The sequence below is a fragment of the Apis florea genome, unplaced genomic scaffold, assembly GCF_048593485.1.
Source record: "Apis florea isolate Af1SG1 unplaced genomic scaffold, ASM4859348v1 contig_1794_pilon, whole genome shotgun sequence".
NCBI lineage: Eukaryota > Metazoa > Arthropoda > Insecta > Hymenoptera > Apidae > Apis > Apis florea.
Genome location: NW_028256482.1, coordinates 1,808,790 through 1,833,463, shown reverse-complemented (window position 1 = coordinate 1,833,463; position 24,674 = coordinate 1,808,790). Strand labels below are relative to the sequence as shown.

The 24,674-nt window shown below is 21.0% G+C and overlaps 2 protein-coding genes across 2 annotated transcripts; one reads left to right on the top strand and one right to left on the bottom strand.

The window, feature by feature from the left end:
* The first annotated feature begins 1,615 nt into the window (after positions 1 to 1,615).
* On the top strand, positions 1,616 to 9,472 carry LOC100867815 (multiple coagulation factor deficiency protein 2 homolog). Its single transcript, XM_003695070.4, has 5 exons — positions 1,616 to 1,764; positions 5,115 to 5,270; positions 7,904 to 7,990; positions 8,280 to 8,440; positions 9,163 to 9,472. The coding sequence occupies exons 1-5, from the start codon at positions 1,619 to 1,621 to the stop codon at positions 9,291 to 9,293; spliced, it is 681 nt and encodes a 226-aa protein (XP_003695118.3). The 5' UTR covers positions 1,616 to 1,618; the 3' UTR covers positions 9,294 to 9,472.
* A 1,021-nt stretch (positions 9,473 to 10,493) lies between these two features.
* On the bottom strand, positions 10,494 to 13,465 carry NO66 (Bifunctional lysine-specific demethylase and histidyl-hydroxylase NO66). Its single transcript, XM_012488466.3, has 6 exons — positions 13,284 to 13,465; positions 12,371 to 12,972; positions 12,013 to 12,290; positions 11,136 to 11,868; positions 10,724 to 10,910; positions 10,494 to 10,623 (listed from the first exon to the last, which is right to left on the bottom strand). Exons 2-6 carry the CDS (start codon positions 12,970 to 12,972, stop codon positions 10,552 to 10,554), a joined length of 1,872 nt encoding a protein of 623 aa, XP_012343920.1. The 5' UTR covers positions 13,284 to 13,465; the 3' UTR covers positions 10,494 to 10,551.
* Between the last annotated feature and the right edge of the window lie 11,209 nt (positions 13,466 to 24,674).

Genomic DNA, 24,674 nt, shown 5'->3' with positions numbered 1-24,674 from the left:
TGATGGATTTCGGCGTATCTGACAATTTTAGGAAAAAATGAACTATCATAGAAAACCAGAATATAATGTAATTTATATAGCAAAGTGCGTCTAACTCAATGTAAAAAGTGCTGGATTATTTAAAAATATTTGTCCAAATTAAAATTTCATTTTTTACATTAATTTATTTTTAAAATATCAGTTTAAATTAAATTAAATCCTAACTTTTGAAAATGAAACAATAAAAGAAGATAAAAATTTCTTTTTTTTTTTTTTTTCGATAAAAAAATAATGCTCAATAAAATAATGCGTTCAAATAGTATATTCATAAGTATTAAATTAATAGTAATTTAATAGAAAATTCAAATTAAGAATCTAAATTGCATTTATTTCGTAAAAAGTAAATCAGATGTAAAAAAAAAAAAAAATAATTTATTGCATTCATATTTCATTAAAGCATAAAATATATAATAAAAAAACATTTATATCTACGTATAATATAATCAAAATATAGTATAAGTAAATTTTTCAAAATTAAATATATAAAATTATTTTTGGAATATAAAATAAAATAAATTAATTTAATATATATTTTATTTATATAAGAATATGATACTTTTTCAAACTTTGTAAAAATTCACTTTCTAATTCAATTATTTCATTTTGAAATAAATTTTAACGTAAGATTTATATTTCAAGTTTATTCAATTCGTATGTCTAGTTAAAGTCAAAATGAAATATTTCAGTTTTACTTAATTCGTTTATCTAACAAAGTGAAGTTTTAGAAAAAAATATTTAAAACGTAATTTTAATAATTTCTGTCAAAAAAATATTACATTATTAATTTTTATATCAAATATCAATGCAAATAATTTTATATAATTTTTAAACTCTAATAATAATTAAACGTATTTACTTCATCTCTATAATATTAAATAATTTTATATATCTATTTTTTTGTTGTAAAAATAGTTTCTTAAAAAAATTTATAAGCATTCATATTATAAAGTATTATATAAAATATTCTATTAGGTTTTTGGAAATGAAATGATCGAATTTTTAATTTTGTAAGACTTTTGACATTTATAGCTTCATTGAAAATGATTATTTAACTTCATTTTTTATCTATCTTTATTAATATAAATTTTTTATATCAAAGACAAATTGTTTATTCGTTTAACGTGACTTTATAAAGATCCATTATTAAATATTTTTACTCAAATTTGATTGAATTGAAACATATGTTTTTTTTCTTTTTACAATAAAATAATGGTAATAAAATTATCCAAATTTTGTGCATATATTTATTTAACTTTAAACATGTAGTTAAGATGTAATAAATATTACTTATTATCGTATATTTAACCATTGAATCTTGAATAGTTTTATATATTTATAAAATCGGTCGTTTCATGTTATATAACAATCTAAATGATTTAATGATCCCTAAGGGATCAATTACTTGCATTTGAATTCGTCTTTCTTTGAATATACTTCAAGATATAAATTTATTCGTTGTAATTAATATTTTTTCGATTTTCAAAATATACAAATGAATCGATTTGTAGAATTCAAAAACAAAATATCCCGCTTTATGAACGAACAGTATAACGAGCAACTCTTCAAATACGCAAACTCCATGAAGAACGTCGATAAATGTCACGCGCGTTACAGAAGAGAAAATCCAGTTGAAAACATTATTGAAAAGATCGACCAAAAAAAATCGAACGGAAGTTCGACTTATATTTCAAGATCAATAATTCAACGGTCGATCGTTAAATCCAGGTAAATGATACAATTTATTAATTTTTTTATACGTATCAAATTCGCACAATTCAAGTTGACCAAAAAACATCGGCACCAATCTCGAATTAAGGTTAGGTTAGAATAACCTAATCTGGAACAAAATAGGTTCTAATTTCCTCGATTCGAGAGTATGTTTCGATATTTATGGATATTGAACTTTGAGAGATGGAGGGCGGGTCATTCGAAAGTTTATTCGCAAAATATTTGTTTATTTCTTTTCAAACAAATATAATATTAAATATATAAAAGAAGTTTAATAATTTAAAGAATAATGATAACTTTATTCTTCTAACGACTAAATTTTTAAAGAAAAATTTTTCATTTATAAATTTTTATTAGATTTTATTATACTAAAAATATTTTTGACAAATATTAATATAGAAGAAATGTCAAAACAATTACATATTACATATTATATTATTTTTCATATTTAAATTAATCTTTCATTCTTTATTTTTTTCGCTTTAATAACATAAACAATTCACATTCTTTAACTTATTGATTTTCATTTTTTTTCAATATGAAAAAAAGAATATTTAAATCTTGATAAACAAATGAAAAATATTTTATATAGTACATATATTGTTCTACAATGAATAAGTAAACAAGTTTTTTTTTTTTTATCTAAAAAAACTTGCTTTGACAGATACAAATTGCTTTTATATGATAACAAAGCCAAATTTAATGTTCCAGTCAAAATATATTTTTTATGAATATAAATAAAAGAAAATATATATAAATCATTTGGAAAATTATGAAAAAATATAATAATAAAAATATGTATTTTTATCGCAATAAATTATGATAAGAGACGGAAATAAGTTGAAAATGTAATTATTAATTCTTAATATCAAATATATTCAATATTTAAAAATATTTATCAATCCTGTCAATATAAATTGAATTTATTATTTTGCAAAGGTCATTTTAATTTTATTTCATTTCAATAAATCAATCATCAATATTTCATATCAGCAGGTACACCATATTAATTCTTGTTTGATTTATTTTTTTTTAAAAGCAAAAACTTAATTACATGAAATTGAATAATTTTATTTGTTATTAATCAAATATGGTTTCCCTTCAATTCATATATTTTTTTTTATTCTTTTTTAAAAAGATTCCAAAAGATTTATATTTATAAAATATTTAATTTCTGATTTATATTCAAACTATTCAAAAATCAAACCAATTATTAAAAATTTTTTAATAAGGTAATTTTAACACTAAATGTAGAATCAATAAATTAAGTATTATACGAATCAAATGAAATACAATGAAATTTGATTTCTGTATTACCCCTTCAAAAAACATATTGACAAATTTTTATCACAAAAACACAAATTTTTATATTACAATTATTAAATTATGTATATAATAACATAAATAACATTTTTAAATATCTTAATAACAAAAAAAAAATATTCTGATCATTTATATATCTCATTATCTATTTACAATATCTCAACGATGTTATTAAATTATCTATAACATATCGATAATCACAATTATCTCAAACGAATTTACGTCAGAGGGTCGCTCTCGTAAAAAATGTCACAAATTAATAAAAATCTTTATTGAACATTGAACCAATGACGATGAAAATTGATTTAACATTGTTTGTTTTTTTATTATATCATTAATGAATACAATAACATAATATTTGCTATATATATTTGCTATAGCATAGTATATACTCTCGCCTGAGATTTTTGATCCAAGCGATAGGAGAAAAAAATCTAGGTCCCCTGTAAGGCGACACAGGTACATATGGGCTCTTTCAGTGAATGGACCAAATGATATAAATTATTTATAGATTTCGACACCAAAGTGAGGAGGGGGAATCGAGGGTGTTCTGTTCCAACTGGGGTGTGTACCCCGGGGGGGGTCCACTTGCATCGAAAGCCCCTTGAGGCCCCCTCAACATATGCATTTTCACTCGGCCACCGTAAGCCTATATAAAATTGATTCCTAAGTACCCTGGATTCCTGTCAATCTCGCGTGTCTTTTAACACCTATCCTCATTTCTTCTTTACACAAATATTCACGAGTGTTCGCGATTTGAGTGTAAACATGACTAAAAATGACACTTTTGTTTGCCCCACTACCGCTATTACTATTCGAAAAAAATTATTTCAAAACTTATTATATTCGATAGATTTCATTAAGATATCAAAATATTTTATACTTATGGTAATTTTTTAAATTATTATATATTATGTATATAATAAGTTATATGTGTATATTCTTTTATATTAGATTGATCTTTATATTGATTTTTAAACTTAACTATAAATTTTGATAAAGAAATATTTAATTATCTTATTATTCGTCTTTACTTATTTATTTACTTTTTTAAATATATTTATTACAATTATTCAAAAAATATAGTTCAACATATAAGAAATACTTATAAAATATAAACACGTAACAATACGTATGTATAAACTATTAAAATAATAACTAAACTAAAATCTAAAATAATAGATCTATTATATAAAATATAAATACATTGTATAATATACAAGAAAAATATTTATAATTTTTATAAATGAAGTGTAAAATTATTTATTTATGTAATAAGTTTAATTATTTAATTATAATATTTAATAATCAAAGTAATATTATTGTGTCGTATTAACTTAAATTGATAGAAATAATTTATTTTCAAATGTGAATAGCAATAGTTGGGAAAAAAGTAAATTTAAAACAAAAATTATTATAATTAAGTTATAATTTATTTCTTGGAGACTAAATATGTGTATGTTTTTAAGAAAGAAGAGATATCACTTTACAGACTATCAGTATACACGTCTCATAGGCTTTTAAACGATTGCAAAGTTCTTGACGAGTGATGTGTAGCAAATTTGAAGACGGGCCCAGAGCATCGTGCACTGCACCCCCCGGGGTCCAATCTAAATCAATGGGCTTGTGGGTAATCGCATAATAATTACTAGGACCCCCTCTACCGTCCATCTGTCGCTAGCCAAGGGGTGTTCAACCCCTACAAGTGACAGTGGACAATGCTAGGGCAACGCTAGACGATCACCGTGTCTCAGCAGGTCCTATTGTTATTGAGCATTGTAAGGAATATCACAAAATGTCATCCAGTTTTTCGCATTTTTATATTTTTCGATTTATACATGTAATATTTAACCATACCAAGTGAAAATGATATTTTATTTTTGTTTTGAGTTTTTTTCTTTTTTTCGTTAGATTTTTTTTTGAATTAACGTATTTTTCGACTCTAATTTAATAAATTTCAAAAATATTTCAAAATTAATAGATATAATATAATATGTTATTCATTAATTATTAAACTGTTTCAGACAAATGATAATTACAATTATGATCGGTTTATGCATTGGATTTTCGACTAGTTTACGTGGACCACATCATCCGCGAAGCGCTGTTTCTCACCATCATTACGCCCCGCAGAAAGACGTGAAGATAACGCAAGATACAGAATTACTTCAGGATGCTACGTTAGTTAATATTTAAATTATTATTATTTCATCATTAAATATAATTTAAATAGATTTAAATTCGTTGAAAAGTTTGTTTCTAATGACTTTTTTTTTTTTTTTTTTTTAATTAATTGAATTCTATTCCTTAGTAACAATCGAAGAGAAGTAAATTTGAGAAAAAAAATTATTTTAATTAAATTATTTTTTAGAGATTAATTAAATGAGATATTTGAATTACGTTATACGTTTTTATTTTAAGTTATGCCAATTTAACGAATATTCTGTAATAAACAAAAAAATAATTTTAGTTTAATATTAAAAAATTGTAAATTTTAATATAATAATATAGAATTCTAAGAATAATATCCCAGATTATCACTTACATTTCATATGATTTTTTGATTTATAATATTAGTATTACATTTTTATTAAATATTAGTATTGAATACTCTTTTTGTTTAAGTTTTATATTCAATATTTGTATAATCAAGAACTTTCAAGTAACTCTTTTAGTAAATAGTAATAGTAAAAATAGTAAATATAAAGAAATGTAAAGAATAAAATAATAATATCTCATTCTGCATATATACATTCAATGACTAAAATAAAAGAATATGACAATATACTCATTGTTTTTTGATGACATTTAATTTAATATTCACACACTTTTTCTTATATTTATGAATATCAATGAATATTAAATAAAATAACAAAATGTTTAATTAGAAAATTTCATTTTTATATTAAAAAATACTTTTCCATTCAAAATTCTAAACAACATATTAAATTTTCGTTTTCTTAAGTAAAAAATTTGTTTCTCATGTACATATTATAATATTTAGTAAATTATTACATACTATAATATTTAATATTATTATTTTTTATTGTTATTTATATACATTTATTAGATAGATAAAAAAAAATTATAAATATAATATTTATTTTTTTTTTGTAATGATCTTTTGAATATTTACGAGCACATAATATAAAAATAATTTTTGGTAGATTTGTATTTATCATTAGTTTTTTATTTATTCCATTGTCATAGAATTCTTTATTTCTTTGGAATATCCATGTTTTCTCAATTTAATTTTCTTATATTAAATATCCTTCATGTTTTTCGAATTTAATTTCCTGCGTTGGATTTCTTTTTTAAAAAAAATTTTTACAAAAATTTGAATAAATTACTAACTTCCCATGTAAAAAGTCTTTATTGCAGATATTTTCATCTGGCTCTCTGGCACAAAATGTAATGCCTAAAGCTGTATCCTCGTTGAAACAACGATGAGAACCTTTTTTCTGTATGTTATTATTACTCTTATTTTTAAAAAATATCCAACAAATACCAAATGGACAAAATATTTTGTCCATACTAAAGTAAAATAATATGAAAAACATAAATTTCGATTTTAAAATTATATTCATTAGTAGAGTTATCTATATAAATGGATTGTTATAAATTGTGAATGTAAATGATAACCGAAGAAGACTTATTCCTTATAATTATAGCAATATTTATTCTTATCAATGGTAAGAAAAAAATGAGGTCAAATCAATGATAATGATTTATTATTAAATTAACAATATTTGAAATTTTGTCAAAATATTCATATTTTTCATAACTTTTTGGTTAACTTAATAATTATTGTCCAATGATAGTATTTCAGAAATTTTAGATAATCATATATTAATGTTCAAAAATAAATGTATATTATCATATACATTTGTCACTATGAATTGAGATACAATGTAAATTGTTATTATAAAATAATATTTATAATTCTATTATAAATATAACATACACTATGAAATCATTTATAGGAACAAATCTAAGAACAGTAAGTATTCAAAAAATGAGTATTCAAGTATTCAATAAATGGAAAAATATTAAGTATGAAATAATGAAAAAAATCGATAGCCAGAATATCAAAATTAATAAAAACAATTAGTAACAGTTGAATATATTGAAAAAAATGAAGTATATTTATTATTAATGATTATTAATGATTATTAATGATATTAAATACATTATTAGTAAAATATATTTTCTAATTTGACATTTTTGTATTTGATCACTAGAATCAATCTTGAAAAGATGTATCTATATTAACATTTTGCATAAATTACATTATAATGGCAATGTTTTGTAAATTAAGCAACAAAATGCATAAGATTATATAAGTATTTGTTTTTATTGTTTATTTCTATTAAAATATTGTTTCTTCAAACTTTACATCAATAAAAATACATCCTTGTTGCTTTAGTGAAGATACAGCTTAAGATATATATTTTATTACAAAATACATTTAATAAATTTCCAAATTCTTATTTTTTTAAGTTAAAGAAAATTTTTATATATGAAAATAAGTAAAAAATTTGATATTTTTTAAATTTGAAAAATTATTTAAAAAAAAAAATGATTTTAAAAATTGGATACGCATATAAATTACTAAAATACAATTTTTTGCTCATTATTATCTTATAATCAAATATCTAAAAAGACATCAAAAATTTATCAATTATGTGAAAATATGCATGAAATACATTGTACTTATCATAAATTATTTAGTTTCAGTATAATTTGCATTATTCATGTTTTTTATTCGATCTATAATGCTACAGAAATTCGAAATATAAAAACGAAATTCCAGCCATTTAAAAGAAGACATAGGATCAATGGCGGACCAATTGGACTTTTCGAATATGACTGAACAGGAGATTGAATTCCACTACTTTAAGTACGTTCATATTAATAAATTATAAATAATGCCTTTATTTTTCATTATATGTTATAAATTTTTTAAAAACAATATATCTCATAAGAAAATTTTTTGTGTTTTAAATATTGTTGAATAATAAGTTCGTTTTCGATTTTCGATTTATATATAAATCATTAAAAATTTTAATGATTTTTTATAAAGAAAAAATGATTACACATTATAAAAATTATTAATTGAATAAAGCAATGTTAATATAATTCCATGTATTATAAATTCAAATCAATTTCAATTGCTATATTAATCGTAGAGTTCATGATATCGACAATAATGCCAAATTGGACGGATTAGAAATTCTTTACGCAATTCAACATACATTTCACGAAAACAGACTTGCCAATGCTGAACGTGAAAATTCAAACGAAAACATGAAAACTGTGGATTACGAAGATGATTTGCCCTGGATCGTAGGTATGTAAATTAATTGTATATAACAAATTACATATAATTTTTTCAATAACCAATTAAAAAGCAAAAAAAAAAATTTTTTTTCATTCATTGTATATTTATATACAAAATTATTTTCAAATTAAAATAAAATTAAAATAATATATTTTAATTTTAATATTTAATATTGTCTATTTTAATATACATTTTTTTTATATTCCATATTTTTAAATAAGATATTCTTGACATTCTTTAAATTTATTAATATATAAATAAGTATTCACTATTATTTTTGAGAGCCTTAAATTATAAAAATAATTCAGATTCTTAAAATTGAAATCTATCTATTACACAATTCTATCTATTATAATATTAAATGTTTTTCTTTTTTATTATATATAAAAATTTTTTAATTGCATTTAAATTGCGATTAAAAATAAATCTATATTAAAACTTCTATGTAATAATTTTAAAGTAGCATAAAATATAATATATTGTAAATACATTTTTTTTTTAATTAGATATTTTCTATTTTGTATCTTTTAAAATTTTTTTTTAAATACGATAAAATAACTTGTATCTTTAGCAAATATACTTTAGATAATATATGATGATAAATAAAATATCAAAATAGTTATTAAATTAGTTATTAAACAATTTCAATTAAACATTTGTAATTAAATTAAAATCTATGTAGATATAAATACAATATAGAATAAAAAGTAATATTTTTTTCTGTTATGAAGAACTTGTGGATAGAGTACTCAGAGAAGACGACGTGGATCATGATGGATACGTTGGATATATTGAATATGTTCTTGGAAGACAAAGAGATCACATTGCTCAAGCAAAACGAAATAACAAATCGGACAAATAAAAATATATCTAATTCAAAAAATTCTTAATAAATAAAATGTATTTCAAAATATTGTATAACACATAAATTTATGTCTAAAATTTATGTAAAACAAATTTTTTTTTTAAATTCGACTTATAAGTGTCTTCTACTGAAATGTACAAAAACTATAAATTTTAATACAAGTAATTTTAATGTAATGCAACAAGTTATTTATTTTATTCTTTTTTTTTTTTTTATTTAAGAAGATATGAATTTATTATTTAAGTAATTGTTTATCTAAGTAACTCAGCTTTTTTTTGAAGATAATTTTATCTTTTAAATAAATTTTTAGAAATAATTAAATTCTAAATCAGATAAAATATTCCACAATAACCTATGTGATAAAAATAAATAAATATTATAATCTTGTATTTATATATAATATATTATATATTTTAAATTGGTGTAATTATTTATAAATTTAAAATCATTATTTATGATCTATTATTTTATTGTTAAAAACAAAAAACATTGTAAGTCAACTTTGTTCAAAATAACTCTTTTTTCAAAATGTCAAAAAAAATTGTTCCTTGAATATTTTATTCGTTTCTATATTCAAATAATTCAATCTATATCCAAAGTTTTATGAAAATTAATTTTTTTTTTGTACAATATTTTTAAATGATAATATTATTATAAAAGAAAGAATAATATAAATATTTTTTTATATTCATATATATTTTTATATATATATGTATTTTTATATTCATTCATATTCATATTTTTCATATTTTTTCATGTACTATACAATATTATATATATTGTATTATATATATTATATATATTACTCGTTTCTAAAATAGTAATCAATAAATCGCAATATAACTTTCTATTTTTACTAGTTATGTTTTACTAATATTTTATTTTATAAATAATTTATTCATATTAAATATTCATGTTATCCATATTAAAAACCCTTACAATTATAAAAATTATTATGATATAATTTTGTATAAATATCTATATAAAACAATCTTATACAAAACAATCCTATATAAAATAATATATTTTATGTTATATTGTTATTTTATATTATTTTTATATGTTTTATATTGTTATCAAATTATTTTATATATATATATATATATATATATATATATATATATATATATATATATATATATATATATTATTCTTTTTATAAAGTATTAAAATTAAGTTAATAATAATACTTTTAAGAACTTTGACTTTCAATATTTATTTTTTTATTAATTTTTGTACAAATTAAAATATACGGTTATTCCAATATACATAATGGATTGTCTGTTACTATGAGACATTTTTCCCAAAGATCTTTGACTATTTGTATCTATGAAATAAAAATAATTTAGAATATTAATTTATCATATAAAAAGAATATAATATATTATAACGTTGCTTTAAAATAATTATTATATTTCTGTATTTACCTTATTATCTTCACCATTAATTGGCAAGTCTTCTACGCGTATAAAATTAGGATATTGCAATATCATTTTTCGAATAGCAGGTATAAATTCTTCACTAACTTCTAAAAATTGTGATTCATACTCATGATATTCTTTAGAATTTTCACTTGAATAATATATTTTAAATGATTCATCTTCTTTAATTAATCTATAATAGAAATAATATTCATATCAAATATATAAATTTAGTTAAAATTATGGATTTAAATATAAATCTAAAAAAAAAATGTAAAAATAAAATATAAAATTATATGATTTTATAATTTTTTGCATATGATTTTTGAATATATATGGTTGTGAAAAAATTCATTTTATATAATGATAAATTCAAAATTCAAAATTATAAATATCATTAATTTGTATTGAATCATACCTTATACAATGAGATCTTGCTAACCGAAATCTAGTATCAGGTTCTATTTCTACTCTATTATTAACAATTCCATTTTCAATCATTTTTTCACCATCTTGAGTAACAGAACATTCCCGTTCGCTTTCAGAAAGAACAGGTGGTAAAAAATCATGAATGTGATTTTTTGCCATTAAATCTGCAGCTTCATCTATGTCAATATAATCTATTAATTTACTAAGTAAATGTTTTATTTTTTCCTTGAATTTATCTTTGGAATTATTTTGAATCTCAGAATGTACATATCCACAATATCTTAAATAATCAATAGGTAATCCTTTTCGAAATTCATAGTTTTCTTTTATAGCAGTTGTTAATGCATTTGGAAGTAACTTTTCCAAAAAATCACCCCAGCTATTTTTCTGATAAACACTTAGCGTAATATGAAGACTATGTGTATTATCAATAGTTTCACCTTGATGAATTGTTCCTCGTGGAAAATATAACAAATCTCCTTCGTTTACAATTGTATCTAGTATAGGTTCCCCAATCTCAAATTGTGAAAAATTTTCTGAAGAATACCTTGGCAAATATTCATTCTGATTTCGTGGTTTATACAATCTCCATCTTTTTTTACCTTCAATTTGTAATATAAAAGCTTCAATATCGTCATAATGTGGTGCAAAACCTTGACTATTAGGTGGTGTTAGATAAGAATTTGCACCAATAAAGCAACCAAAGAATTCTTGAAGTGTAGCTGAAAATAATAAATAAATTTTATTAATTTTAATAATAATGAATTATATAAAAAATATATTTAAAAATATAGCTAAAATCATTTTGATATTTTTATTTGAAAATATTTTTGTTTTATAATTATTTATTTCAGAGAAATAAATACCATTTAATGAATGTAATTTTGGTATGTACGTTTGTGGATTTAACATTCGAACAGAACAACCATTCATATAATAATCCCAAACAACAGTTGGAACTGCACGACCAACTGGATTATGAGTTTCCCTTATACCATTTTCATATGAAGTAATATCAATATTTTTTGTAAATAAAATATAGGACTCTCTTAATATTTTATCTAACATTGGAGTAGACATAAGTAATTTATAATACTTAGGAAAATTCCTTTTTATATGAACAGGTGTTTTCTCCCAATTCTTTCTAGAAGAAAATAACATATATTCCTTATTAACATATAGACTTACAGACATATATGAAAAATTTAATTATTTTGAACTCACTCAAAAAACTCCTCTATTTTCATAGGATATATTAACCATTCAAACATTGAACGACTTGTTTTTACAGGATTCTCATGATTTTCTTCAGCTGTTTCAGAATTAGAATAAGTAGTTTCTTGAATGGTCCTTTTTATTACTCTTGTTTTTTTAATTTGTTTTTGTTTAATTTGTTTCATTTTTGCAAGAGCTCTATTCATCATTAAAACAGAATTTTTTAATTTTTTCTTTGGTTCAACTTTCTTTGAACCAGAAATTAAGATTATATTCTTATTTTGTCTTTTATGTATTGGTTTTTTAATTAATTTATTTTTCTTAGAAATTATAGATGAATTAGTTTTTTTAGATATTAAATTCTTTTTTTTATTTATATTTGGAATTTTATTTATTGAAACTTTATTTGTTCCTTGAACATTTTTATGTATGGATATTTGTTTTGTCTTTTCTTGTATTTTAAATTTTGTATCACTGATTGAAACTACTTTTTTATCTTGAAGAGAACTATGTTTCCTTTTTAATTTTTTTGAATTCGATGATGATTCTGTATTTTTACGTTTCATAGCATACATTGCAAATGCTGATACTGGTTCATGATATTTAAGCATCTATAAAAATATAATAGTAAAAAAATACTTGCAAATAGTATATGAAATATTAATTAAATAATATTAAAAAACAAATTTTATAATTTAACAAATTTTGATATTAATTCATAAAAAATAATATTATATTACAAATATAATAAATATAATATCAAGTCATATAAATATAATAACTATGATATATACACAAATAAAAGATTTATAAATTATTTATAATTTATGAATCATAAATAAACAATATCACCGGCAAGTAATAATAGGTTATATTATAATGTTCTTATATATATTTATAATATATCATTTTTAAACATTACCGTGATATGTATATATCTATACAAATTTTATAATTTTGATCCAATTAAATTTAATTATTAATTAATACTATTATTCTCATAAAACTCTTAAATTCAATTTATCACTGTCACAACACGTGGTTATGATTACATGTCATACTGAAAGCAATAAACATTAATTTGAACATCAATTTTAAAATGATATTCAATTTATATAAGAATATAATAAATAAATTTTTTATACAAGAATATAATATAACTTATGAAAAATAAATTTGGAAATAATTTTATAATATATATAAATATCTAAATTTCATTATCATTTAATATTTTATCAACTATATATATGAATTTCTTATTCATAAATTAATCTTAATTCAATAAAATTTAATTTGTAATAATGTAATAATAATTTCATTCAATTCAACAATAAAATAATTTTTTGTATATTTATACTATATTATATTTTATAGACTGTATGAAATATAATGAATATAATGAATAATTTTCAATCTGTATTATATATATATGTATAAATATGTATAAATATAATAAATAAACATATATTTCATAAATATTTATTTTATATTTATTGCTATATTTTAGTACTTATATAAAGAAATAAAATATGTATATTATAATATGCAAATTGAAGAATGTAACTTGAATCATTTTGATTATACTTTTATATATATAATATATAATAAATCTAGTAAAAAATATTTAAGACGAAAATATATAATATTAAAAATAAAATAATTTAATATACTTATAAATTGCATAAAGAACATAAATTTCTTTCTTTAAAGTAGAAATTATATTTTTTATTCTACAAATCAATTCGAATTACAATTTTTTATAAACATAATAAATATTATAAATATCAAATAATGTCAAATATCAAAAAATTATTTGGAAGATATTTTAATTAATTTTAATTTTATTGCTAAGATTATAAAAATATATAAAAATATATTGATTTTTTTCATAAATAATGATTTTATCAAAATATGTTTCAGATTATATAAAATTTTTATTATTTTAACTTGATTATATAGTAAATTATTAGTTTTTCTATACTTTGTATTTTTTTTAAATCTCATGATGAATGAAAATTAAATTTTTATTCTTTTAACAATCAAACATTTGAAACATCAGTTTTAATAAAATTTGATTAAAAATTATTTAATAATTATACATAATTGTAAATTTTATAAATTATATTTTTCTATTCGAATTTATTTTGTTATTATTCGTTTATTTTTATGAAAAAAATTTCAAAAAAAAGAGATTTTAAATAATTATTTGAAACGAGATGATTTTGAAATTTAAAATTCATTGTGATTCCTTTGAAATGATTTAATTTTTATCTGAAACATTTTTCATTAAAATTATTATTTAAAGATTAATCGAAATTCTTAAGTTACGAAGTTCTCTATATAATTCATTCTAAATGTATATATTGCATTCAAAGTATTATATTATAATATATATTGTATATATTGTATTTAAAGTAATAAAATATTGATTTTTAAAAATATACTATTATAATAGATATAATAAAAATAGATATATTAAAAATTATTACAAGAAAAAATTTTATTATAAGAAAAACGGTATGCAAATATTAGAGTTGCATTTGTTTTTATATTCAAATTAAAAATGTAAAAAATCAATTTTTATCCATCAAAAAATATTGCTCATTTTTTTTTTAATAGATTTTCTGAATTTATTATTAATAGTAAATTTTAAAATTATTATAGCAATAAGTAATACATTAAGCAACATAATAATTTTCTAATACTTTCTATCTTTTATTTACATAATGATAAACAAATGCTCGATGTGAAATATCTACAAATCTTATTTTTCTTCATAATTAAATTTTTTTTTAATAAAAAGTCTTATGCTTTAATAATACAAGATTCACGTAGTATATTATTCCAAATATTACACGTTAATATTTTTTTCATTTTGCGATTTTTTGTTAATAGAAAATAGAATTAAGTGATTTATTTTATTTTTCCAAGTATTTCTATCAATTCGATTACCATTATATTAAGAAGAGAATTTTTAAATTATATGAGACAAATAATATAACATATATTAAAAATTGTTATGATTTGGAAGCAAATTCAAAAGAAAATTTATGATTTAATGGCAAAAAATAAAGAAGATTTATAAGAAACTAAATTTTAAAAAATATTAATATTTATATTGTATTTATGTTACTATTATCGTTACTATTATAGTCGTTCCGAAATAATTAAAATCTTTGCAATAATTATAAAATAATTATTACAAAGAAATACAAATGTTTTATTATTTGAAAATTTTTTTTTATCCAAATAATTGTTTTTCTGTTTTAATTTGAATATTGAAAATTCTACAAACAATAAGAAAATTAAATTTTTATTTTTAATATTTATCTATTATAGGAATTTTTATTTATATGAATATATATTAATATAGTTTACTCTTATACAATAAATATTATTAATAAATATTGTTTTCACTTATTATATATTTTTATAGATTCAACTATTAAATTTTATTCTTTATTTTTTCTCGTACGAATTTATTTTACATAATTAACATTTAAAATATATTAAAAATTTGTTATTTTTTTTTATCATCAACGTTTTATTATTAAATCGTTATTTTCTTATTAAAAAATACACGATAAATGTAAAATTGATTATTAATTAACTTCAAAAAATTAAGGATAGCTAGGAATTAAAAAAAAAAAATTAAACTTAATTTTCAAGATACATGTAGAACATTTTACAAGTTGAAACATTATATGTATTTAAATTTACAATTTTTTTATTAATTTTAGGATACTATATTATTCTTGTAATTGATATTATTTGCAGAAATAATGGATGTGTAGAGAGATTCTTTAATTTTCGAATACACATATAAAGAGAAACGTACCGTGATTGACTATTTCTTAAAAGTATTACAATATTAAAATTAGATATGGCATATCGCTGAAATTATACAAGAGCATCCTAACGCATGATGATTTGTTATTAATTTAACCATACTATTTTTTACTATTCTTACAACTATTCTTTAGTTGAAGAATTTCATTCTTTGATTTCTTTTACTTCTTTCTCTTGTACTTCTTTCTATTCATTACAAAACATATTTTTATTTTTTATTTTCGACAAATATTACTTTTGTCCATATTGTTCGTAATTAATGATTAATAATAAAAAGAAAAAAAGTAAAAGAAAAGTATAATTATTAATTTATATTAAATACATTGACTTATATGTATATTGAGACATACATGATTTTAGAATCATAGGCTTTTTGTCCTTATCTTAAATTGTCTATATACATTATAATAATATAAATATAAAATGATGAAATGAGGTAAAAGTGTAATTTTTATATAAATGAAGTATATATCTACAAGAAAAAAAAAAAGAAATTATACTTATAAGATATTGATTATTCGTATTGATCAATTTAATTTATCGAATGATGAAAAATTAAAATAAATCGATGCTGGAAACTAAATAATGCGTGTCACAAATGAAATTTAATCATCCATGACACGCAAAAACACTGAGGTTATTAATATTAAAAATTATTTGTTAAACATTTATAAATATATTCTATACTATATGTATGTCTTTATGCATTCACGTGTATATAGAGATAGATGTTGACATATTTCTAATCTTACGATTAATAAATAACATTTTTCCCGGCATTTTGATAAGACTTTTTTTAACAGATAAATTAAGTACATACTTTCACAAGTGTGCAACCGATGGTAAACTAGCAACACGCCTTTTAACAAATATCTATTCACCTAAATATAAGCGCTTTGTTTTCAGTCGCATTTCTTCGACATGTCTTTGCGATGAGCTTTCCCTTATTTCCCAAGCGCATTATCTTTAAGGTGACCATCCCCCATCGCAGAATACGATCCGTAACCTTTATCATAATTTTGATTTTTATATAAAGCGCATTTGTCCATTATTCTTCGTGATCTTTGCACACACACACACACACACATATATACATGTATCATCACGAAGATATTTATTTATCGCTGTTCCAAAAGCTTCAAATTCTGAGAATCATACTTTTATATAAATTTTCAAGGTATAATAATATGTGTAAAATAAATTTATTAATGAAGTTATTTATTATTATTATTATTATTATTACTATTATTATTATTATTATTATTATTACTATTATTATTATTGTTGTTATTGTTATTGTTATTATTATTATTATTAGGAATGAAATAAATTCATTTAATTATATCAGATGTAAAATGACAGAAAAGAAAAAGATGAGAAAGTTAAAGCGCAAAAGAATTAATTTCAAATTGCATTTATTATGTAATGTTAGAATCCATGTCATAATACAGCTATTTCATATTATACGTATCTGAACCCTCTACAATTCTATGATTTTTCATGCATTTTTCATGCGACTCGTGTCTGACAAATTATCTTAATTATCTAATTAAGAATATTCTTAAAATTGTCTAGCGTGTTTAAAGATGAAGGATGATATATATATATATAAAATATTTGTAAACGTAAAATGCTTGCAAATGGAAATTGCAAATGCTTCCTCTTTGAATTTTTCGTTTTTAAAAATTATGCAATAGAAGAAATTTTCGAAATGACCTTGAATTTCGATTCTTTGAACTTTCTTATTTAAAAATATCTCCAAAAATTGTCTATATAGAGAACTCATTAATCACAATCGTGAAATTTATTAATATATTATTTCATATATTTACGACTCGTTTTGAAATTCTTCAACAAGATCATTTCTAAATGTCTTCGTTTATTAAATTTACATATATATTCCCGCTCATAACTTTCGAGATCTAAAACTACAAAAAGAAGCATTCGAGTATGATTACACGAACATTTTAGCTTCACCGTTCTCAATTGTAATGTTTTTAAAATCTAATTCGATAGATCAATTCTTTTTTTTTTTAATTTAATTACGATTCTATTCTTAACTATAATATTACGACCCATTTATACGAAAAAAATTGTTCTATTTTTATATAATACGGATATAATATAATTGCGATATATATTTACAGAAATTTCAGAAATAAAAAAATTCTTTTTTAGATTATTCGCATGAATTTTAATATAGATTATAGAGGGTTAACGAGAGGCGTCATTGCATTATATAATAATATGCAACTCATACAACACGTCACATACATATTATATAAAAGTTTGAATACGTAATAGTTGTATTGTGCAAAATTTAAATTCTTTTTTTATTGTACGTGAAGGCTGGATGTCCAACTATGAAACTCAGAAAATGGTCACCTCGATTTTTAAGATTTTTCACTTTTTATATATTCGATATTAAACGTTTCTATCGCTTTCGCTCTAACTTTCACACTTTCACACACATACTGTTTTCTTTTTTTTTTTTTTTTTTATTATGATGTTCTCTTTTTTTCTCTCTCTTTTTCTCCCGCGCACTTTCATCCTCTTTAAAATTTTGAAAATCTTTACTCGCAATAAATTCAAACTTATTATTTGCCACGTCAAACACGCGCAAGTAAAGCGCCAGGCACTTGTAGATATTAAGGAAGATTTATACAACTTTTTTTTTTTTTTCTTTTTTTCCATCCGGTGGGATGTCAAATGTTTAATTGAACAAGGCAGTTTGTAGGACGGACGACATTTTTCTGATAATCTCACAATTATTTCGATTACATGTATCTTCTGTATTTTCTCTTTCAAATTATTTTCAACAAAATATATAAGCAAATGTTCAATAACTTGGTTATATATTTCACTTTTTGGCGATATAATTATTTACTTATTACCTCGCATGTGTGCATTAGAATAAAGAAACAATAAGAAAAATTTAATTATCTCATTCTAAAATCAATAAATTAATATATTTCGATAAATTAAAGAATATATAAAAAGTTATCTATTCTATAATTTGTGGAAATTTCTATCATTTAAGAAAATAAATAATTAACATATATGAACAAATAAATACACATAATATATATTTAAAATTGATATTGGAGCTAAGAAATTATTGCAATAAAAAAAATATAATACAATAATTTTTTAAAACAGCATTGACAATCATACAAACATTAATACCGAGACATATTTTTTGGATTTGTATTTTTCTTTTTTTTTTTTTCTTTTTTTTTTTTTTTTCGAAATCCAACAGGTACAGTAGCATTCGAATGTTTCTCTCACTTTTACATTCTTATATAAAAAACATTTGAAACTAAAATAATTCGCATGAGATATAATATAAAACTTTAAAGAAAATTTGTAAATTTTCAAAGTTCAATAGATTTATTTAAAAAATTTTCTAATCGTTCGAAAATAAATAAATTGATGCACGTCTTCGCTACAATTGGTATTTTGGCTACAAATAGAAAAAATTTGTCCAATTTAAACTTCGATACCAAGATTATTTATATCACTTATTTCTCCTATTTGCATTATTTGCTTATCAACAATACTTTTCGATAAAATCAGCTTCCAATATAACGCATTTCAATATAATTGTTTTTTTTTTTTTTTTTTGGCACTTTTTCGATTTATTCGCTTGTAATTTATTTCCTTTTTTTTCGCACAACTTTTACATCCGCGATATACTTGTCACATACATTGTTCCTCATGAAATCAGGTCTCCATAAAAAAAATTATGCATCAAACGTTCATAATATATCACTGGACTCGCACAAAAGTAAATGCAATTTTCGTTTTTCAATCGATCAATCATATGGATATACAATATCTGCCATATTGCTTATTATGTAATTGTAATAAACGAATATTTAATTAAAATTGAAAAAAAAACATTGTATATTTTTTTCACATTTATGTCAGTGTGCAAATGTTTGTTAATTGTCAATTATAATGTAACTAAATTTTATTGATTCTTTAAAAAAAAAAAAAAAAATTAAAACAAAAAAAAAAAAAATAAAAGTCTTCTCTTCAACTAATCTAAATTTATAGCAGAATATTTGTTCATTAAATGTATTCGCGTCTTGTGATTAAATAACTAAAAATAATTTTAATTACACAAAACATTTTATGTACTTTTATATAAAAATTGCTCTCATGATTAATCTCTTCTAAAGAAATTCACATCACTTTTGCATTGAATATAATTAATGATGGAAATAATAAATCTGAATGTGAAACATTGATCGCTAATGAAACTTCACAAAATTATCTGCAAAATATCGATTATCGATATTCCTGTTAACGGTAGAATGAAAGTCGTCCGAATGACTTCCTACAAACGGCGAACGTATTTGGTTGTAATTTACATTGAAATCACAAATTTGCATAAACCTTTCCTTATAATAATTAAGGTGCTCGAGCTCATTAGTAAAAAGGGGTTAAGAGAGCTCGTGCTCTAACATATACATAGCAACATAATAAAAGGTGCGCAAACATCCTCTGAGATCAGTGATGAAAAAGCGCGTGTAGACAAGAAATCAGAGCACGCTCGACAAGAAATTACACAAGTATAGCTTAGCCTATAAAGCGTTACTTTTACAGTCGGCTAATTATTATCATCATTAATGATCATCATTTTTACTCAAATATTCCCTTATTTCAATGCTTATTCGTTTGTATTCAATTCGGCGGTATTGGTAGGTACAACACATTCGCATTTCAAAACGGAATTAACTAGACAATCCTAAAAACTACGATACTATATCATGATGCTTGGATTAATAAAATTCATTGGGAACGCCATCACTGAATTCTTTTCAAGATTCTGACATTCTTAAAGCTGACAGTTTTTTCACATCTATACCCTTAAGCGCTTTTACATGTGTACGTTTTTTAGTGCTTAAGTGAAGTAAACTTATGCTACAGTAAATTCTTGACGCTTTTGCAGAGAAAGAAATTATTATCTCTTTCACACATTTGCGGAAAAGAAAAATAACGGCTAGTGGTTAAAACTTCGTAGGAAAAGCAAAAGAGAAGGAAAAAGTATTGTAAAAATATTATAGAAATTGTTTAAGTGCTATTACGAAACTATTGATTTTTTTCTTTTTTTTTTTTTTTGCATGTAAATATTGAGTGATGAACAAAAATATTAACACAAATAATCTTTTATTGTTGTTTATAACAATAAAATTATTTATAATTGTAAAAAAAAAATGGAGAAAAATTATATGATTATACTTATGAAATTCCAAATATATAATTTTCGAGATTATCATTTAAATATCAATGTTAAATAACTGTAAATTAACAGAAAATAATGAATTATATATAGAAAATTATTTTTGTTAAAATACAAGTGATAATTATAGAAAATTTATTTCCTATTTAAATTTCAAGATTTAAACTAACGGTTCTAAATAATTAGTAAAATCAAGAAAAAAGTAGGAAATAAATAAATAAGAAAAATAAATAAAGCTGAAAAAAGCACCAGAAACTTTATATTTGCATAAATAAAGAAAATCTTATTTATTTATTTAATTATACTAAGAATAATATAAACTAATAATCAAAAGTGTAATTAAATTATTAATATTAAAAATTAAATAGTGAATATTTTACGACAATATAAGTTATTCTTAAAAAAAAAAAATAAATAAATAAAAAAAACAGAGAAGGAAAGTCTGCAATATAGAAAACGTCGTAAGAAATTGTTAATATTATAAATAAGTAAGAAGAGTAGTTTATCAAATTTAAAAATTTTTAAAAATGTCGTAATTCAACAAAATTTATAAAGAATTGCATATGAATAAAACATATGAAGATCCTGAATATTTGTATAAACAACAAAAGTATTTAAAATGTTTTCCAATACAATTTTTAATAATATTAAGAACTTAATATTAAATTGGCTTTAAAAAATTATTAAATAATTGTTTAATAATTATTTAACACCCCGTTTAAACTATTTAATATTTTATTATTATAGAATAGAGAAAATAGAGATTTTCAAATCTCTTTAATTGATATACTAAAAATGTGATGTAATTATATTCTTTCCGATATTTTAAACTTACACAAAAATATGAGAAAATTAAATTTGAAAAAGAATTATTACTTTCAACATATATTATTAGTAACAATTCAAAGCATGTTGCTTATATTATTTGAACTGTATTTAATGTACAAATGATTTGAAAAAATAATAAAAAAAGTTTCATATAAAATGTTAAACAAAATAATTTAACAAATTACAATACAAAATTATAAGAATCATAATATTTTTTTTTTAATGTAAATAATTCCCGATATATAATATTCTATTATTTTTGTAATTGCATAATTATTTAACATATTCATGATTTATAATATACTTTATTGAAAGAAATATTTTTCGAAACTAGTATTAATGTAAATTTCATAACGAAATATTATCTGTACTAATATTTTGTTCATCATTAGTTATACTAGTTTCTACTTATCTAAAATTGTGTATTATATATTCACTTATTTGCATTTCCTGAAAGTTGACCAATATCCGTTTAACATCGTATTAATCTCATTAATACATTTTCTTTTTTATCATAAATCTAAATAAAACTTGTTGAAAATCATAATATTGCAATGTCAAGGTCTTTGGTGGCGCTTTGCGAGTCACTTACAAACACTAAAACAAAGAATCGCAATTTATCTACATAATTTTGTGCTGAGATAATATTACAGTGGAGTCGATAATGAATTAATACTGTAAAATGATTTAATAAACATTCAAAATTGTATTAATAATTCATAATTTATAGAAATCGATTTGCTTAATTTTTATTAAGTTTATCGATGAACGCCACTTAAAAACACTGACGATTATAACCTTTTGAGAATAATGGATATCTTTTTTAAAGATAATATAGCTTATTAATTAATTATGAAAATTGATCACTTGCAAATATAATTAATTACGATGTAACCCGTAAAGCTCTTCAAAATACAAGGATGTTTAACGTCATCTTATTCCTGGAATTGTTGCATAATTCATATGTATTCTTTGCACACGGCATTTGTTAACAAATGCAATACAGTTAATCTTCAAATATGCATATATATATATGTATACTAAGATATATATATATATGCAAATATATATATATATATATATATACACATACATAATATTTATAATATAGGTATACAAATATAAATTATTTGCCTTACATTAAAATGTCTGGGACTCGTGGTAGGAAGTAAATTCTTCTGCTTTGTGAATAGATCCGGTTATTTTTATTACGCACTAAATAATGTTTATTTCATAAACCCGTTTCTTTGAAGATTTTTTTTAAATTGCCACATGCTTTTTTTTAGGTACAAGTTTACGACGCGCTGCATAAATTCATGTATATTATCAAAACTGAACTCCAATCGGCATTTTTTTCTTTTCAGTGCAATTTTTTATACGAGATTTAAAAGATCATTAAACAATATATATATATATATATATAAACTAATATCTTAATTCATCTAATTAAAATAAAAATTACAAAAATCTTTGTAACCATTCCACCTATTGCCCATCGAGCATTATTTACTAAATGGGATAGTGATGTATAGATAAATTACTGAGGTATATTTACAAATGGAGGCTAGTTTTTGATCGGGCGCAGGAAAATATCAAATGCCATCACAAACTTTGAAAGAAAAATATCACTACATAACGAATTATTTATTTTAAGATATGAAATGTGAGTAATTGAATAATGAATGCTTTTCTTGAATTATATGATTTCATGACAATGCTTTAGTTTATTTTTTTAATATCTTTTCAATTTTGGTATTTACTTGCGCACCGATTATATATATTTACACTGCAATGTTTTGCAATTGTTATTGACTTAATTCTAATCGTCGACCTTATTACGATTAAAATGGATTTCGTAATTCATCATTATTTAAGCATTATTTTCGCATTCTATATTTTGGTACCTTCACACCCTTACGGACAATAAATTTTTGTTTATTTTTTTAATCATTAATCGGAAATTGCAATTTTTTTCAATTTGCATACCGATTTTATGCATTTGCTTATCTGCTGCCTTCAATTGTTTGAAATTGATTCATCTGCCTAACTTTTCTTGTAAATAGTATTCAAGAATTACACTCTTTTACTCAAACCATACATAACAAGTTACCTAATCTGTCAAAAGTCAGAAACTAGGTATTAAATGTTATAAGTGATAGCCTACATTATGGACTTAAATTTAATAACTAGAATAAATATTATTGATAGATTAAGGTCCTTTTCATACTTTCCAAGATAATATTAACATTGTATCACTTGTAAATCTAAAATTAGAATCATTAATGCACAAAGTTCTACAAATTTTAAATACCAACTTACACTATTATCCAAATTTTACTAATATTAATAGTTTTAAAACGATTTTTCTCTTATTTTGTTTAGAATCTT

Coding starts and splice junctions, on each gene's coding strand:
- LOC100867815 (XM_003695070.4), top strand. CDS start 1,619: ATGAAGAACGTCGATAAATGTCACGCGCGTTACAGAAGAGAAAATCCA. Junction 5,271..7,903: donor GAATTACTTCAGGATGCTAC/GTTAGTTAATAT, acceptor ACGAAATTCCAG/CCATTTAAAAGAAGACATAG. Junction 7,991..8,279: donor ATTGAATTCCACTACTTTAA/GTACGTTCATAT, acceptor TATTAATCGTAG/AGTTCATGATATCGACAATA.
- NO66 (XM_012488466.3), bottom strand. CDS start 12,972: ATGCTTAAATATCATGAACCAGTATCAGCATTTGCAATGTATGCTATG. Junction 12,291..12,370: donor AAAATAGAGGAGTTTTTTGA/GTGAGTTCAAAA, acceptor ATTTTCTTCTAG/AAAGAATTGGGAGAAAACAC. Junction 11,869..12,012: donor AAAATTACATTCATTAAATG/GTATTTATTTCT, acceptor TATTATTTTCAG/CTACACTTCAAGAATTCTTT.